Below are 20,236 nucleotides of genomic sequence, written 5' to 3' on the forward strand. Positions count from 1 at the left end.
TTCCGGCCACTGGAACCATAAAGGCACTTTTTTCTGATGAATCCTCTTTTTTCGAACTCTTGATTATTCTGACTTTTTGGCGGTTCCCGTCGAGTCCGAATAAATGGTTGGCGACTGTATGCAATACGGTAAATTAATACAGTAGAACCCCGCTGTTACGTTCCCGGGTGCTGCGTTTTCCCGGCGGTTACGTCGTTTTCGGCCGGTCCCGGCACAGCTCCCATAGAACCCAATGCATTGGTAACCCTGCTGTTACGTCGCAACGGTGGGACCGTTCCCGCATCATACGTTGCGAACTGCCACCCAGGCCGGCCCAAGCGGCCATTTTGACTTTTCATATCGCTTGGCTTGGTTGCTTGACGATGGCATTGGCCGCCCAAAGTGCCGGGGGCAACACTTATGACGTATTTTCGGTTTCTGCCAGCAAAAGTATCACCCTTGCGATCCGTATTTGCTATCTAAAGATGGTGTCTATGACGCGTTGCAGCCCTAAAATTGGTTTTGGCTCATAGATGTTTCGTATAAAGTCCTCGGGCGAAAAGTCAAGGGCGACAGCGCCGTCGCTGCGCGCCGTATGCTGTATGTGCGAGGGGAACCGACGACCGCATCTGAATCTCGCGCGCAAAGGAAAGAAAAGCAGGGAGGAAGCACGCCTTCTTCCATTGCGCTCGGAGCACCGGCGAGAGAGCGAGGGGGGGGGGGGGGGGGGATAGAGGGCAGCATTGTGCTCTGCATCAACTGCTTGTCAACTGCGTACTGTGCGGCGGCACGCGTTCGCGCAGGCTGTATCTTGAAATCGATTTGTGTTGGGGGCAGAGTCTAGGCAGTGTACGTGCGTCGGTGGCTCGTAGCTTTGTGCGTGCTGTGTGTTCTCGGCGCTTAAACGACAGCACGAAGGTCACTTCACTCGCTTCTGCACCGGCGCTTAAATTCCTCACGCCAGCATTTGACAGCGCGTGTCCACACTCATCGAGTGTGATGTGTTCATGTTTGCCTGTGGGCACTGACACCATGCTTGTTAATATAGTTAATAAGCAAATGTTTACAAGATTATACGAACGATAAAACTACTATTCCTACTTTGTATAGCAGTCTACTATTTTGCTATCGCAATCGATACTGCGGCAGTCGGGCGAAACTACGACTTTTTTCCACACGCAAGAATTAAAATAATATTGTGTGCAGCTCAACACTACTTTCATTTCTGAATTTTTCCTGTTTCCCGGCTCTTGCGTTTTCTGGCTCATACATTTTTGTTTTTTTTTTTACAGCCCCGGGAAAACGTATCAGCGGGGTTCTACTGTATGATACACTTCTACCGTATCTATTTAAACGTAGCTACTGCTGTCGCTGCTCGCGATTTGTTGTGTGCCCCGAGTGCCATGCGCACCGTAGTTAGTAATGTTCCTCATCCCGTTTAATACAGGACGAGCTCTTGAAGCACCACAGGAAAGCTAGCAATCCTGTTAATTTCTAAAGTTCATATAAGAACACTACACGTTTGTGCTCAGTTTGCGTTGTTCCCTTAAGTTCTCTTGCGGTGGCCTGTGCAAAGCCAACATCAGTCCAATCCAAGCCCATGTTCATTCCCGAGTGGCTCAGCAGCTATTCACCAGTTCACCTGCCGCTCGTGTCGGTTTGATGCATGCAGTTGGTTTAGCAAGTCTTGAATCGTTTACGTAGCGTTTGATAGATGGCGCTCGGCCTTCGGGCATGATTATCATCAGCGGGACTCAGGCAGTCGACCCTGGCAGCAGCAAGTTTGGGGTGCGATCACTAGGCAGAGAAAAAATATATAGCTTTGATGACAGAATTCAGGGGTGCGATCATTATGCGAGTGAATACGGTAAATTGCCAACGTGCCTGATCCGCTGATCTGATTTCAACGACCGACGATAGTGCTCGCCACTATTGTGCTTTGAGTGTTTCTTGTTTTTCTGGCCACAAGCTCGCCAAATAAGGAGTTAGTTTTGTGACTTGCAGTGGTGCCACTATTATTCCTCACGGTCACTACAGCGTGGCAATAGTAAAAGCGGTTGTTTCTCCCTCAACAAGCAGAGGTCAAAAACTGCAGTCGCATCTATCAGGGTTCCTCAATTAAAGAAATTGAACTGTCCTGTTACCATGCCGCCAGGAGGCGAATGTCACTGTCAATAGACATTCTCTTCCTTTAGCTCGACTAGCGTGCACAAGTAGTGTTCTTTCTGGCAGCCAGCAAGTGAGCCCACATTTCTAGAGCATCGATTCAAATGTTTTCCTAACGAAACCTTGAATGATCAAAAAACTTCAAACTAGTCATTTGACCTCCATTTTTGACCAAAAGCTGTTACTCCTTGCAGTTCGTGGTCCCAGCTGCTTGTGTATGACTTAAGCATATTTCTGTCTCATCTCGTCTGTTTTCTGCCGGTAACCAAGCGCAGGAATGTGAATCTGTGTGCCTGCATGTGCTCGTGTGTGACCGAACGAGGCAATGAGGCTAGCGCAGCACTCACCGCAGCCCAGAGGAGACCCTTCTTCAGCGCCTGCTTTGAAGCGTCCAGGTCCAGCGTCTCGATCATGGTCCCAAGTTTCAACAACAGACGATTAAGCAGCCAGTGCTCGCAATCTTCCAGGACAGCCGGCACGTGGTTGTCCATCAACTCCCGCATGAACTGGTAGAGGTCCTCGAACTGCGGCAGCTCCCCAGCGGAATCCTCCGCGGGCTCCGGAAACGGCTGCCGCTCACATACTGCCACGACCTACACACAGCCGTCAGGAGAGAGGAAAGCCCAAAGAGTCACACAGTACCACAGCAACGTGGTTGACACATGCGCTGCACCAGTTAATACTACAGCCACCATAATGTTTCTTTAAAGGGGTCCTAAACACCTTTTCCTTTAGAGCAACATTCTGTAATCTGGAAAGGTGACGTAATACAATGAAAAGTATTCCTGAAAATATCTTCTAAGAGGAATCCAATACGAATGGCTATATAAAAAGTGGAATTTTTCCTTTCCCCCATCCCCTTCAACACACAGGTTCCTTTCAGCCAAGTCGGCATTAACTGCAATGCCTTAGCTATTATTTCTCCTTTTCTTTTACAGTGAAGCTGCTAGGGAGACATGAGTCTTCTTAGACCAAACTTTTTTTATTATTTTTATTTGAAATAATATCTAGCGCATGCAGATAAAATTTTTGCAGCATCGTTATACAGGATTTCTAGATGAAGGAAAATCAGCTTACACAATATTAGAAAAAGTATGCAGTGTGCAATAAAGATTTTAAGGTAAAAAACAAAACTATACAAACGCGGTATTACAAATATGAAATTATATCGAAACACCCCTCACGGCAACTATACTACAAACCAATGACCATAAAGTTAGGAAGAACAATATATAAATGTTATTAAGAACAAAAATAATGCATATACGTGCAAAATCAGCATCATCGCCGTGCAGGATTACACCATGAAGAAAAATAAAAAAGCCCATATATTCTAATCTATTGCAAAATTGACCCACAACCGTTTTTAAAAATTCTTCAATCTTGTAAGTATAGCTGCCGGTAGGTGGTTCCACTCTGATGACGTCCTAGAGATGAAAGATGCCAAGCATGCAGTTGTGCGGCAAAGTGGGGTGCCAACCTTATGCAGATGACCAATGTGTGACGAAATGTAGGTAGGTGGAATGAACAGTGCTTTATTTAGGGGGGGGGGGGGGGGTCTTCATTAGTATGAGACATTTTAAAGAAAAGGCTCAGTCGTGACACCTTTCGGCGCACCTCAAGGGGCGGTAATAATGAATTCTTCATGAGTGTTACGCTTTCTGAATGTTTATAGTTAAAACAAATAAAACAGGCTGCGCAATTTTGTACAGCTTCAACAGCTGCTATTAGCGACTTAGTTTGGGGGTCCCATATTGACGAAGCATATTCTAACTTAGTACGCACTTAAGATTTATACACTATTAGTTTAACAGGAGAAGCTATAGAAAAATTTTTTTAGATATCGCAGCATGAGGTTGGCGTTGGCAACAATGTGGCTGACATGATTATTCCAAGCGAAGTTCGAGGTTCGCAAAACACCAATGTATTTTTATGATGTCAAAGGCATAAAGATGTGTAGTTAATAAAATAGGAACATTTGTGGTTTTACAATGTGGGAAGTGCATCACACTGCATTTAGTTGCATTAATGGCCATCTGCCATTTATGACATCAGATAGAGACTGTGTCCAGGTCATTTTGTAGCGATTCAGCGTCATTAGTATTCTTAATCACGCGATAAATACCACAATTATCAGCAAAAAGTTTAATTGAACACGAAGGATTGGTAGGAAAAAGTAAAGGACCGAGCACCAAGGCCCTGCGGTACACACTAGATGTTACTGCAATTAACGAGGAGTTACACCTGTTAGCATGCACAAATTGTGAACGGTTTGTTAGGAAGGATTCAATCCACGTCAATATGTTCAGGTCTATATTCCGTTTTTCCAGTTTATAAAGAAGCAAGTTACGGGGCACTTTATCAAGCGCTTTACAAAAATTTAAGAAGATACAATTGACTACGAAACCATGAGCAAGAAAAGACTGAATGTCGTTAGTCAAAGTGAGAAGCTGTGTTTTGCAAGAAAAAAATTTCCAAAAGCCATGTTGCATAGGGGTGAAAAATGAGCTGGCTTCAAGAAACTTTACCAAGTGAGAATATATGACATGCTGCATGATTTTGCAGCACCTACTGGTTAGCTATATTGGGCGATAATTAGCTGATGAGTGCTTGTCGGCAGATTTATGGAGTGGAACCACCTTAGCTATTTTCCAGTCCTCTGGTAACATGCCAAGCTCAAGGGATTGTTGGAATATTTTAGATAATATGACCAGCGGTGGAAACTTTCTGTTCTTCAATATTTTAGAGTTAAAACTGTCAGGGCCGCAAGATGAATTCAGTTTTCAGTTGTCGATAATATTAATGATTCCAGAAGGATCAAATCTTATTGGATCCATCGAAAAGTCAACGTGATAGTCATAATCAAGTGAAGCTGAATTGGAAATATTTGAAAAGGCTTTACCAAAAGTTTCATTTAGAATATTAGCGCAGTTGGCAGCTGGAATTGTATTGGATTGGGAATCGCAATGTAATATTTGCGATTCCTCTTGCTTCTTTATGATGGTCCAAAACTTTTTAGGATTGCTTGTTAACACTGAAGGCAACGTCACATTAAGAAACTTGCTCTTTCGTTTCTTTTAGTGCCTTTTCGTAGCTTTTGCTCATTTATTGTAGTATCAACTAAAGCTCTAGTCTACCCGAGGGCTTCCCTTCCAGAAAAATTTGGCTCTTTTTATTGTCAATACGTTTTAATTGCCTGTTGTACCACGGAGAATGAAGGTTAGTTGTAATGTCCGTTTGTGGGTTAAATAAATGTACAAGTTGATGCCGTTTGGCCCTAAATAAACACCAATTTGTGTCGACTGGACGTTGATCAAAGTCGGTGAGGAAATAGTCAAACGTTCAAGGGCCTCATTTATAGCGGGAAAGCTAGCCTTGCCATAATTGTACATAATTTTCTTTTTCCTCAGAGTCACTTAACTCGTGCGAGGTGTTTCTGTTAAACACACACCGAGAAAATGAGGCAACCCTCAGTGCACCGCATCCCAAAAGGCATGCAATTTTTTTTTTCCAGCAGGTTTGCCGTTGAAAAAAGTGTTGTCATACATAGGTGCTGTGAAGTACAATTATCAATAGCTAAATAAGTCCCCGTAAGGTTGCACAAGATACACACGCACACACACAACAGGAAACCGCACACACGTCCGTGCGCATTCAGTGACGTCTGACGGGAATCAATGTCTTCGCATGTCGGGAGGGTCCTGACACCTGATGACAGAGGATTATTAAACTCACATGGCCAGTGGCACCACACTTCCCACTAGCCAGCATTGCAAGAAACTTGTAGGACTGCTGCTGCTGCTTGCAGGCCACGAGTGGCAAATGGTTGACTTGTGCCTTTTCTCCTGTAATAGATTGACCAATCCTGCCCTGCGCAAGCTGCTCCTTGCCGCCTGGATTCTGCAGATCAATGAAAGTTACGCACAGCCGCCACCTTATCCCACCCCCTTCAGAGCGCCGGAGAAGGAGTGTGACACATCCTGTGACGTCACGTGGTTGCAACACCACCAGAAACTTCAAAAGCACCTGCCAGACACCCTCCACCGAGAATTTACGGCTATGAGTGGCAAATGGTTGACTTGTGTCTTCTTCTGTAACAGGTAAGCTGTTTATCTGGTTAGCCAATTTTCTAATTTATGTGGCCATGAATTCCCGCACTTTCGGCCCCTTATGTCACAATGGGTGTCGACCTGTGCAGATACTGTGTGCAAATCGGCACGTTTTTTGCATGCACCATGCCTAAGAGCTTCAGTCACGGTCATTTTTATGATAGATCAGCTGTGAGCAAAGCCTTTTGTACTAGGCCTTCCTCGCTCCTGCTGTTCCCGTGCCTTGCCTCGGTTTTGCTTTGCACTGGCGATGTGGAAGCTAACCCGGGCCCTAGAATTGTGGAAGTGCTTGCACTGATAAAAGAATAGCACGACGAAACAACAACAAGCTTGAAGGATATCAAACAACATGCCACTGCTTTGAAAACATGGGTTGCCACAATTGAAAAAACCATCAACAGCGTGTCTAAGTTTAAAGACAACTTTGACGCAGTCAGTGAATCTGTGAATGATGAAATGACTGTGTTGACATGAAAAACAGAATGCGAAGGAATTATCTCATTATCAAGGGACTTCCTGAAGCTGAAGTGGAAGGTTACACAGACAAAGCAAATCATCAAGGATCTCTTCCATAATCATCTCAAGATAACAGCTGATGATATTAAACGGGCACATCGTTTTGGGCAGCGTCATCCTGGTTTTCAACGTCCGATCATTGCTATGTTTCCTAATTTTAAATCCAAAATAGAAGACCTGCACAACGCACACAAGCCTAGACTCGCCAAATGTTTGGCTTGAAGAATTTGCGCCAAACATTTAGTTGGCACGGAAAAAGCTGCAAGAGTTCGCCAAGGGCAATCACACAGACGACACATGGCTTTCCATATGCTTTAACAAACTTCATCTAGAAGGAAAGATTTACTGTTTCGATTGCACCCCGGGTGCTGTGGTCCAAATTTCGTCAGGCCATGAACAATCTGCCAAACTATGTTCCACAGCACAATACATGAATCTGTCACCCATAGATTCAATTTCATTGCTCTTGACCAACTAACAAGACTGACATTACCACAAGACTGACATTCTAAAATCCATCGCACATCCTTGTTCCGCAGAAATCATTGGTAGGACGTCGCAAGAAGTGACTTTTGTTGCTATCATCATTTGTTGTCTTTCTTCGTAAAGACAGAATTTGTTTCCAAGGTGGCGGTGTAATTATTGTGATTAATGAACTACTACACACCACCCTTCTGCTATTCCAGCAGACTCACTTCTCAAAATAGGCCGGGTCTCATGTCATACTGACCATGTCGTTTGTGTCATTGGTGCTTATTATTAACCCCCCAACACCAATCTAGAGTTAACCGATTTTCTTAGCGATGAAATTGACCAAGTTATGCAAAAATTTCCAAATTCTCATTCTTCTTAGGCGGTGACTTCAATTATCCCGAAATTGATTGGTCCATTCTATCTACACAGTCATAATAATCGGCCTGAATGTATTTGCTTTCTTAATTTGCTTCTTTATCACAACTTGACACAACTTGTATGTGAACCTACGCAGAGAGAGCACGTTCTAGAGCTCACGCTAACGAACAGTCCTGAAATTGCTAACACGTGCGTAATAGAAGAAAAAAGTGGTCATTCATTCCATTTTATTTTCCTTCGTAAAAAAGGTGGGGACAGGACTAAAAGTCGCAGCAGCGTCAAGCGAGAGCGCCAAACTACTAAAATTAACCTGCCACCATTCAGCTAATCCTCTCACTTTGATTTTCCAGCAATGCTCAATTCTGGCTGTAAACTGGACGACTAGAAATCTGCTTATGTGGTACCTTTATTTAAATCTGGTAACAGTAGCCACCCAAACAACTACAGGCCATTTTACTCACGTCATTCTGTTGTAAATTACTCGAGCATATCATATACTCACAGGTAATGGGTCATCTCAGCTGAAACAATTTGTTTCTTAATATTCAGCAGTTTCCGGGAAAAGCTATGCTGCCACTTATCATACTTTTCAAGCTTCTAACAGACCTGCGCATAGCACTACAGATGTCCAGTGACATTGATGCCATCTTCATTGATTTTTCAAAGGCTTTCGACCACGTTCCCGATAATTGACTAATGCTAAAAATATGTAATCTGCAACTCGATTACAGAACGACTGTGTGAATTGAAGAATTTCTAAACAATCAATACCATGCAGTCATATCTAATCAGACTCGAGTAGCATCGGGGATTGCCACAAGAAAGGGTGCTGGGCCCGTTTCTGTTTTTAGTTTACTTTAATGACATAGCATCTAATATGCATTCCTCAATCTGTCTTTTCGCGGACAATTGCGTGATTTATAAAAGACTAGCTTTCCCAGTAGATGTCACAGAATTACAATCTTACCTACCAAGGTTAACGGAGCCATGCAGCATTCTATTGGCAAACGGAAATTATTGCAGAAAAAAAGCCAAGCATTTAAAATTTACTACTATTCCATCCATGTGCTCTAAATCTTATGCAGCAATGACTCCATAATAGAAAAAGTCACGTCATTGAAGTACCTGGGCGTTCTGCTTACTGAAGATTAAGCTGGGCCTGCTCATAACGAGCACATCACTAATAAGGCTCTCAAGAAGATCGGCCTCCTTAGACAGCACATACATTTTGCCAATAAAGAAACAAGGCTACACGCTTTGAATTCATTGGTTCGGCCTTCTCTAGAATATGCTTCTATCATATGGCATCCTCACCTGACAGGTCTTACTAATATGCTTGAAATGGTGCAGAACATAGCTGCGCAATTAGTCATGTCATGCTATTCACGTCTTGTAAGCGTTCCGTCACTAAAATCACAATGCCGTCTTTCTACACTTGCTATGCGGAGGCAAAATACCCGTTTATCCTTCTTTTGATCACTTTACACCAGTAACACATTGTTCACCCAATCGCATACTCCTCCGGCACCGCATACCCATCACAATCATGTGCACAAAGTTACGGCCATTTTTGCCAGGACAAATAAATGTTCACCTTTGGCATTGTGCATAACTGAATGGAACTCACTTCCATCTAACATCGGTAAGGTAATAGATCCATAATTATTTCAATCGGCGCCACTAGGCATTTACAAAGTGAAAAACATTAACTTATCTATGTGTATGTTACTATCTTTTTTTTTTATTTACAGTCTTTGTACATGATATCTTTGCAGTGTTCTTTTCCATGCACATAACATCGCACTGTTTTAACACCCAATTAAAAAAATGATCTGTGCCCGTCGCCTTCGTATTTGGTTTCATGATTTCTTTCTTTTTACTTTCTTTCTCTGCACTAAACTAAATTATTCTGGAAACCATGGTTTATCACATGCTGTCTGTTTTATTTTTTATTGAAACTCAGTTCTTTGTGCATATTCCTGTATTCAGGTTTTATTGTGTTGAAATTGCATGTATGTATTAAGTTGGCCCCATATGTATGCCCACTAGGGCCCTTAGGTTATTAAAATAAATAAATAAATAAATAAATAAATATTTTACTGTCCAGCTAATAGTAATTGCAAACATTTACCTAAAAACACTCTGATGTTTGTTAAAGCAGCATACATTCATGCTGAAAATTTATCTGCTATACAATCACTGATAAATTATTTCGGCACAGAAGATTTTCAGTACTTGTTAGAGCTCCATACAGTGTACAGATAAAAGTGATTATACAATGATATATGCACAACTGCACCAACAAAACAAACTGCCCTGAACACCGGCCCCAGAAACTATAGAGTGCAGATGGGACACTCCTCATTTATTACATAACTGTAAAAATGATGCCAATCCAATGCACATGTTCGAATCGATGTGAAGCATAGCTTTCGTGAAGCGGCCAGTTTACTACTGCGCCATATGAAGTACCGGCCCACTGTACCCGGTAAAGAAGGCATAGAAAGCTTTACTTTAATAAAGCAATTATGAGCTTGAAGGTGTTGCATTGAGGATGTTTAGGTACCATTTGTTGTTTCACTGAGTAATTGCATAGGGAACAGAGCTGGTCAGAAGCGCATCTGCAGGGGTACTACAGATGGCTATATAGAAGGCTACTCAGCAAGGCAGCAGCATCCAACAGCAGCCATAGCCAGTACAGACAGGCAGGGTTTGCAAAGAAAGCATCCCTTTAAAACGTGTTGGCACCTGAACACTACCGTAAAACCTCATTATAACAAAGTTGAAGAGGCAGGCAGAATTACTTCGCCATATCCAATACTTTGTTATATCCATTATTGCATGTACTGCACTATGAATCTCATGAGGATTTGAACTTATATCCATTATTTCGTCATATACCATTTCGTTATACAGTGGAATCTCGATGATACGAATCTCACGGGGTCACGAAAAAATTCGTATTAGCCGAAATTCGTATCATCGAAACACAATTAAAACTCGCTAATTAAAGAGTCGAGAGGTGAACTCACTCAGGCACACGTACGTAAAAAGCATTTACAGTATAGACCACTTATAACGTAACCGTTTATAGTGCAGAACTGGCTACAACGCGGCCTTTTCCGACTCCCGTTGTGGGTTCTTGGTATCTCACAGGAGACCAACCACCGCGGGTTCGAGCTTAGCGAGCCACAGGGCCGCGTCAGCCGTCGCCTCCAGCACCGCTCGCGCGCGAGCTCAGAGGCCGCAAGGGGCTACCGAGCGACGCACGCAAAAAAAAAACACAGTAAAGCCCTGAGTTGACGGAATCCGTTTACTGAAACCGTCGGCATCAGCACTGCACAAACGCCCGCACGGAGGGGAGCCAAAGGGGTCCCGCACCAGGGCGAAAATACAATAACAGGCGCCTATAGCACGTCGCGGCGAGAGCACAGGCTCAAGCTGGGACACGCCGCTAGGAAAAGTCCCGGCGGCTATGCTACTTGCTCTGGCGATAACCAATGGGTCAACTCGCGAGAGCACGGGCAATATCCTTCGGCTTAGGCTTTCGGCAAGTGCGGCTCGGCGAGGTACGACCTCGCGGGAGCACTAATGGCACCACTCGTCGGCTTAGCGTCGGGAAAGGATCAGCACAAAGTACGCGCTCCCCGCACGGGCAAAGGCAGCGTGCGCGAGCTCCAGCCCTAGTCACAAAGGTGTCGGCAGACGAGAGGAAAGCATGAACGTACCGTGCGCTGGTCCCGGAGAGAAGTCCACGCTTCCCCGCTAGCAGCCGACAACCGGCCGCGTCGTGACGTCAGCGCTCCGCCCTCACCGCGAACCGCCGCGTGCGCAGCGCCACCGCGGGAACCGGTTAGGCGGCGCGGGCGGAGAAGGAGGCCAGCGGGGAACGATGGCGAGGGATGGCAGAGCAGGCGAAGCGCGCGCAATCATGCCGGCGCAACCCTCCATCCCCACACCGTTTACCCTCCCATAGAACTCCATTTATAAGCATACCGCTTACAGTGCAGCCGCGTGAGACGAAATTGTGGCTGCGTGAGACGAAATTGTGGCTTCCACGGGAAAATCTCGCCGACAAGGGCGGTAGCGAGCACGAGGTGGCCCCACCGATGCGAGAGGAGATCAACAAGGGCGATGCGGAGGAGGAGCATGAGACGTGGAGCACGAGTCCAAGGGCGATAAAGTCGTCACCATGCGGGAGACGCGCGCCTTCACGCGCGCCTTCAAACGCGACTTCCGTTGCGCGAAAGGCCATGGGGGTATGGGAGGGAGGGAGAGGGGGGGGGGGGGGGCGACGCTGTGCTGCGGCGCCAAAGGCGCCAAATGCGTATCTTGCAACCGAGCGCAAGGGTAACTGGTGACGCAATCTCCCCACGCGAAAGGAGCAAAGCGGGAAGGTAGCACGGGAGGGAGGAAGTGAGGGGAGAGGCGGCTCCTACTCTGCCAACAAATGCGTTCTTGTACTTTGTGCCCGTGCCGGCTGTTGGTGTTGTCGCGCGCACCGTATCTTGAACGCAATCTCCACACGGCTCTGACCTTTGTATCCGCTGTGCTTACGCCGCTCAGTTTCCGTTGAAGCGATAGACCGCACAAACCTTCGCTTGCTGCGGCGGCCGCGCGTGGGGAAGCGCGGCCGCCACAGCGAGCGAAGAGACAAAAAGAAAAGCAACAACAGCGCCACCGCTTCAAACTCTTCGCGCCCGTCGCGGCTTCCGCGCTGTCCGGCGCCGCGTCTGCGCCTCCGCACCAAAAGAGAAAGGGAAAACGCGCGTGACTGCGCGCTGTTCTCTGTCGCGGCCGTCGGTGGGGTGGCGTTTATTCGTATCAACCGACGCGGGTCGAAAATCGATTCGTAACAACCGTCCTCTAGCACGTTGCAAAGTAATGGGGCTCGGCCGGGACCTCAGAAGAATTCGTATCATCCGGAAATTCGTATTAGCCGTGATCGTATCATCGAGATTCCACTGTAATGAGATAAAGCAATGCATTGTAGACTGCAATGCGTGCTTGTGATGTTCCTGCACAATCTGGCTTGTAATGACATCGCAATCAAAGACACACACAACTGCACAGCCTGAAGACAAACTCGGGAGGCTATGGGGTAGGTTGGCCCCGACAGCTGCTAACTACCTGAACCTGGAAAGTACAAGCCTAATGTTTCCATCATCGTCGATGGACATCGGATGCGCCAGCTCATAGCTACAGTACCTGCATCGCATAGAGCTGCATGTGCTTATTTGACATCCAAGGGGTTTGGCCTTCGTTTCTTCGCTGGATATAATTGTGTGATATAGTACTGTATAGGCATCTTGGGCCAACGTGTATGTGCGAGCTGCTGCATTGTCAAGTAGACGTGGGTTACTGGGTATGTCGCCAAATAGACAACCTGCTGCTGGCTGCTGTCTGGACTAGTAGACAACTTGGGTCACTGGGTATTTGCCCATTCTTGGCCAATCCCCCAAAACAAATGCGCCACTATGACACAAAAGAGGTTGGCATCATACACCGCCTTCGTCCTCGTGAGGTAAACAGCTACAGGCGACGAGGCTGTGCTCGTTATAGCCACTACTGCTGCTACCTCGACAACTCAAACAAGCTTCGCATCATTTAGATTCCAAACACTGTGTTGGATCTGTGTGCTTTGTTCATTCGTTTTTACTAAGTATGCCTTGCAGCAAATCTCCCAAATAACAACAAAAAAGAGCACTGCTCTGCACAACTCATCATCTCACCTGTGGGAGCACTTTTGTGCGGTCGTAACGACGCCGTATCACATTCAGCGCCCTCCGCAGGATGCGGCACGAGTATGCTGCACGGTTGCCAGCTGGGCCCTGGATCACGACGCGATCCTTCATGCGCCGGCGCTCCTTCAAGAAGTGGCTGCGTGAGGATCACAAGAGCTTCACCACCGTCCATTCAAATGGTAGCATTCACAGAAGCGGACGACAAATCGCTCGTTCAGAAATACGCACACTACCATACACCCTGATGATGTCTCGGGGAAAGCGCAGAAAAGGTTGGTAAGCCACACACCAAATTATTGGACTTGAGTACTTGGAAAAAGTGGGAGGTCGTGCCACCCTTTATTACAGAGTGCTTTCCTAGTGGTGAATTCCAATAACAGATTTGGAGCACTAGTTATTTTTCTGGCTGCATGTTCTATGGCAGATGCAGAGCAGTTGCTGATTGGAGATCACTCAGAGGAGCAGCCCAGACTACTCTGTCAAAATTGGCAGAGCCAACTGACTGGTACTCTGGATGACGTGCTTCCTTTGTACATATTATATTTTATCTCCCAGCTCAGCTGGTGGCACTGCAGAAATCATGGAAATCACAGTTTGTGACAGACGCATTTGTGCGTATAGTCAAACCTACTTATAACAATACCGGTTTTAACAATACATTGGATATAACAATGAGCAGCCACAAGGCGCGGATCCAGGGGGGATGTCCTGACCCCCCCTCAGATTTCTGCATCGCCCCTCGCTGACAGGGTGATGGCCCCGTCGCAAAAAATATGGCCACCAGCACTCTTCAAAAGTGTTTTTCGCAAGTACCAGTGGTAGCAGCCATGTAGAAGTAAATCTAGCTCACTCGCAAGCTTAGCTGTCTTCCGTAGGGGTGTGGTGTCACGAAGTTGCCGTAGTTATTTTTTCTCGTGAGCACCTTGGAACTCCTGGCGCCGGCCGTGCATTACTCGTCCCATCAGCGGCATCGAGCGAACGAGGGGACGTCCCTTTTGTCAAGCACGCCGATGTCCGCGCGAGCGCCTTCGCTTCTGATTAACTTATATAATTAGTTCCCCCTCAGGGTGTCATCGGTTGCCTCTTACCATTACCTGGAAAAGCCAGGGGTGCGGCATAGCGCGTTCATGCCGGAGAAAAAAAGCTAACAAAGCGGAGAGGTGTCAACAGCAGCAACGTGAATACACACAATGTGAACGCAGACAGCGAAAGCGGGACCGTGCAAAAGCGGAGAATGCGTCGAAGGACCATGAGTCCGAGGAAGAATGTCGCCGTCTGCAGTCACTCACGCCGGAGAAACTTCAGGAGGGGCGTCTTGCCGTGCCTTCCCTCGGCGGTAACATGCAACATATCAGCCCGCGCCCTCCTCTGCTGCACACTACAAAACCTCCTAGTACACTGTAGCTGGACCAAGAAGAGGGACGCAGGGCCGGACCAAGCTGAGACCACGCCGTCTTTCTTTGAGTTTTATGTTGTCTCTTGTCAGAGTGCCCCAGTGTACAGTCTGATCTTGTTCAACTTAAACAGTAAATAGACCAAATTAATATGTCCTCCTGTCCTTCGGAGTTCGTCTGTTCAATGCCGCGTAGCGAGTGCACGGAATTTGGCGCTACAATGTCCCAGAAAAGGATATCGACATTTTGAAGGTGAAAGCCTTAAATCTCTATGTTTCTAGGTCGCTGTGAGGTACAGAAAAAGTGAACGAGCTCGCCTCGCGCTCGCCTTGAGCTCGTGCCACAACTCGAGCGTTCATCATCTTCCATGGCTGGCTCCGACGCCGCTCATCAGGCCAGCGTTCCTATATTGCCCCCCGCGCTCAACGTTGAAGGAAAGGGCAACAGCAGCACTGGGGAGGAGCAGGGAAATGTCAGCTGAGCCAGGCTTCCTCAAGGGCTGCAGAAGATAGTGTCAACCTTCCTTTTTCACAACGAACCACTTAGTGGTGGCGCGGGAGGGCGTTGATGGAAAGGGCAACGTCGGCGCTGGGGAGGAGGAAGGAAATGTCAGCAGCAGCGTAGTAAGGGCGTTAAGGGCAAGCGCTGTGATGGCGCTGGGGAGGAGGATGTAAATGTCAGCGGCGGCGCCCGTAGAAAGTTCCGGAAACAGCGGCAGCACGCACGCAGCGCACAAATGCACCTTGTATACATCGCCGCGTGGGATCAGAGTTTCATTCCACATCGCGGTGGGTCCAACTAGGCTTTCGCCTTCACATTCTTAGACAATTCTAGCATCCCCTGTAATTTTTTTCTCCTGTGTCCAAGCGTTTGTTTCAAGACACTGAAGCCAGCAAAGGTAAATATGAGTACCAAAAAAAAATAAAAACGTATTACTACGCTCTTTGTTTTACAGGTTTTATTTGGCTTAAAGTAAGTCCCCACGATTGTATATAAAAAAAAAACAGAAAGACAAGTTGCTGTTCACCACTTTTAATTTCACTTCTGTCGTAGTAATGGGGAGGCCTTTGTGTCGTGTGCTAAACAGCTTCACTCGTCATCCACCTTCAAAGAGTGGAATGGCTCATGATTTCCTTGCTTCACGCGAGTACAAGCCACTTTTACACCCAAGACTCCATACCATGTTATGCAATCTGTATGTGACATATAAATTGTATTGTGCATTTCTACAAAAACGAAAGAGCTACCCAACGCAAACCTCAAATGTATCACGAGCCTCTGTCAATTAAATATAAATGAAGCGAGGTCCACTCATCACCTCTCGCTGTTGCCCTGCGTGGATTGTCAGGTAACTCGGGGATTGTCAGGGAGCAAACAGTGCACAAATGCAGCAGTAATTTTTTGTTATACGTTGTTTTATTCCCGTGTTGCTTTCTTTCTCCGTGATAAGCCGTAATAAAATATTAACTGTTAAGCTGTGCACTGTTTATTTTTAAGGATCGATCGTTGTGTCCGACTTATTCAAAGGAGTAACTCTCCCCGCACTCTTTTTACAACTAATCTGTTCTTCGGGAGGAATGCGTAGCTTCCAGTTTCACAATTAATGAGGTGGTTCCGCGACCAAGCTGCTTAAAGAAAAAGATATGTCACTGAAGTGTTCGTACATAAATAATAACACCTAACAACTAAACTAAGAACTATGCATAGGCAACTTTTATAACTGTAAAGCTCATTTTGATCACAGTAACATGTTGACAATATCCAGTACAAGCACAGTGCCGTTCGTATGCTACAAGTTTTACATTTTAACTTCGCACTGTTTTATTGTCATACATTAAGCATACAAGGCTCAAACCCGCCGGATCTGTTTGTCTGAGTGGGCGTTCTCGCGGAGCGGGCGAAGGCTCGAGCCGCGGCTGTGCAATGGGGGAGCGTGACGTCAGCGGCCAACGCCAGCGCGCGGGCCTAGGACGGCGTTGCGTGGGAAACAAAACATGAAGAAAAAGACGCTGGCTCGCGCTCTTGGCTACTACGCCACATTGTTCTTCTTGTAGGTGGCGTCGTGGGTCTTCATACGCGGTGATTCGCATATCGTAAACATCCAGCGTAGTGGTTGGCGCGTTGGAGCGGAACCTATAGTCCTCTAAAGCAAACGAAGGTGTCTCAGCCGAACACAAAGAAGCTTCTTAAGGAAATCAAGGTGACCCAACAGAACTCCAAAGACGGACCCGTGCTTACGCACCTATAACGAATCTGCACATCATCCCAGAAACAGTACAGACTTAGATATATTATCAGGCACAGCCGCCAAGCACAGGGCTATGTTGAGCAACATCCTTTTCCGTTAAGTTCGGAGAAACCGATGCCTGGCTTCGCTACAGGTGTTGCACTAGCCGTATAAGAGGCAGGTTTATCGTGAGCATAAACGGTGAATTTCGGTAAATAAGAAAGGCTACTATCATCATCATCATCATCACTGACAGATGCTGACGGCCCTCAGAAAAAAACCTGGATCTGCCCCTGGCATCCACAAACGTTTCTTTGTGTTCTATGGTAAAATAAACCACTTACTACAATGCCAGTGATGGTAATGGCCAAAAGCTTTTGGAGCAGGTTTTGTAGCAGGAAAAATAACATTTGTAGCAGCTGCCCTCAGTTTTGTAGCAGCTTGCAAAAAGAAGAAAAACAGGCCAAAAGCAGTATTTATTACTTTTATTACATGGTCGCCTAATAAATGTATCACACATGCCTCTTCAGAAATGACTAGCTTTAGTATTGCGAAAATGAAGTGCTAAATACAGTGCGAGCATGAGTTCACTGTCAGCATAATTAATGCAACCTTTTATCAAAGAAGCACCAAAGCATGAAACATAATGGGAACAAAAAAAAAAACATGAATGTCAGTTGCATGAAACATCAACTACGCTTTCTTCTCCTTATCTGCAGCATCCACGTGAGAAATACTTTCTTTTTTTTTTTTTTTGTCGTGCTTTAGCAAGTTTTGCCTGGCCACTGAATGTCTGTGAAGTTCTGCAGCTCCAAGCCCCACTGAATCAACAATTCGGCATTTTTGAACATTCGTTCTGCCTCAGCCACTTTCTTCTTAGCTTGATTTTTGCTAACACTCGCATTGGCTGAGTTGTGCTCTGCATCTGTACAAAGGCTCTCTGTTCAACCACTAGGTGCTCCGTATATCATTTTGATGCCCCCTTGACTGACCCCATGACACCTCCATTTTCTGAAAACAGGCACGGATTGCTGTCAAACCACTTTGCATATGACATGATGTGATGCATGCCATTTATGCTCGACAGAGAAAGATTTGACCAGTCATGCAGGACTGTTTGAATTTTCACTAAACCTACGCTCGACATCAGCGTTACAAAGTGAAAGTGATAGAAGTGCCTTGACTAGCTTTGACAGAAGTGGATATTTCGGCCCACCTTGAGCATTCTTCATTCTGAAAACTTGATGCCAGTACTGTCAAGTGGCATAGCAGAACCCGCAGTTAACTGGTCCAAGCTGATCACTGTTACTTTGTCAAGAACAGATTAAATGATCCGTACGTGACAGTTCCGAACTGCCCGAGGCGGTGATTTCAGCCAATGGGCATTGCGCGTGAAGAGCCTCAGGCCATCCTAGAAAGCTTGGGATGACAAGTCGAAGAGGCCCACTGGCCATATGGTGGCTGTGATATGTTTCAGCTTCTGGATTTGCTTCCGGCGCTTGCAAAACACAAAATCATGGGCTTCGAGATCTGGCTTTTGGGGTTGTCGCGTCGAGGGAGCCGTTGGAGAGAATGCGATTGATTCGGACCCTACCGATACGAATTACCACCGCCAAAAGTAGCCAGAAAGTAGCCAAGTTGCCAACCACGATTTTAGTAGCCCAGTGCTGCCACTGATGAACTGAGATTTGGAGCAATTTTTGGAGCAGCAAAATCTTAATTTTGGAGCAATTTGGAGCATCCAGATACAGATTTCGGAGCACTTTGGAGCTAATAAATGCCAGATGCTGGACACGTCCTAAGCTATTTCAAACACTTAAAAATTGACAAGCGTTATTCCAGAAAGTATTTCTTGCTGTAAAACAATGTTGCTCTACCTCTAAATACATGAGTTCCCTTTAATTTAAATGAAGACAACAAAGCTGTTCACACAGTGCGCTGTAATTCGTTTATTTAAGTTTAGTGAAGCTGCTCAGATGTTGCCTTTTACACCGTACGATACTTTTATTGACAGCTGACACTTTGTTATGTTTTCAGCAAGGCTCTAGCAACAGTCAGAAACACCTGGTCAGACAATGTCATCAATGCTTTTTTGAGCCAGGCCAGCCTTGATGAGCCCCTCGTAACGCTCAGTCATTGCTTAATTCAAACGACAGCAGATACTTTTCAACGGTCTGTTTTTCCTCGTAAAGCTGAAGCCTCTGTTCGGCAACTGGCCGATTCACAACTCGCATTGACCGATTATTTCGACACCAGCAATTCAAACAAGCTCAATTATTTGGACTACTTTGAGGCACCATCACTGGCCCATAAATTTAAAGTATAAGTACGACCGAAATTTCGGACACCTTAAGGTACGCCATTCTATATGATTCGGACTCTGCCTGCACGACTGCGTGCTAATTTGACCGCCGAGTTGAACGGAAATAGCAATATTTTGGCGTTGATACGTCGCTGGCATCGCCGCAGCATGGTGGTCGGCCATGTTGTTGACACCTGCTGGAAACCGAAACTAGCGAAGCTTTCCAGTGAATCCAGCACTGACCGCGCCCAAATCGTCGGGCAAGCGAACTCTGGCAAGTCATTTGGGAGTGCATTCGGGTTGGCTCCGCGCGTCCACCGTTTATTCATTGACGTGTTAACTAGCTACACAGTAGCGGCGACTTCTGTTTAAGTGGCGCCGACTACACCCTCGATGTCTCCGCCGACGAGGACAGTGACTGCTTCAAAAAAAAAAAAACGTCGTCATTCGGCTATGATAGCGCGGTCAACTCCTGCGTGGCGATTATGTAGCCATGCATTCCGCTCGATTCTATGTGCCGCCCTTATCATCCACCGTTCTCTGCCAGCTGATACCATATACCGCAGGCGGAGCGCCGTTCTTATACCACTGACGAAGCGCAAGGAGCGGCAGCGGAAAAGGCATCGCTACATAATCGCGGTCCTGGTGCCAAAGGTTGAATATTCGGTACATGCATTACTAATTGTACTTTCGTCTATTTGTGGCGACAGCATAACAATGTAGAGATACGGAGTGACCAACTAGATCGTAGGCAAGCGTATGTGCGCGCAGGACCGCGTTGACAAACTTCGGCTTTATTTTTGGGCGATCCCTTTCCGGAATACTTTCACTTTCACGACATTTCGCATGATTAGCACTGGACACGTCGACGGATGATAGCATTCCTGACACACTACCAAGTATGCCGACGCTGGCGCTAGTGACGCGAAATCCCGCGAAAGTGAACG

At 46.2% G+C, this 20,236-nt stretch overlaps 1 protein-coding gene and 1 long non-coding RNA gene across 3 annotated transcripts in view; both read right to left on the minus strand.

Moving 5' to 3' along the window:
* LOC125947369 (uncharacterized) overlaps nt 1-20,236 on the minus strand; it is a 92,642-nt gene that overhangs the window by 17,277 nt on the left and 55,129 nt on the right. The gene's annotated exons all lie outside the window — the stretch shown is intronic.
* The window catches only part of LOC119461705 (uncharacterized), a 68,666-nt gene that overhangs the window by 17,277 nt on the left and 31,153 nt on the right, over nt 1-20,236 (minus strand). For both annotated transcript variants that reach the window (XM_037723071.2, XM_049671943.1), the window contains exons 4-5: nt 13,355-13,502; nt 2,493-2,738 (exon numbers count right to left, since the gene is read on the minus strand). In XM_037723071.2, coding sequence (XP_037578999.1) covers nt 2,493-2,738; nt 13,355-13,502 — 394 coding nt within the window. The remainder of the gene's footprint in view (nt 1-2,492; nt 2,739-13,354; nt 13,503-20,236) is intronic.

Source organism: Dermacentor silvarum, chromosome 8, assembly GCF_013339745.2.
Source record: "Dermacentor silvarum isolate Dsil-2018 chromosome 8, BIME_Dsil_1.4, whole genome shotgun sequence".
Taxonomy (NCBI): Eukaryota; Metazoa; Arthropoda; class Arachnida; order Ixodida; family Ixodidae; genus Dermacentor; species Dermacentor silvarum.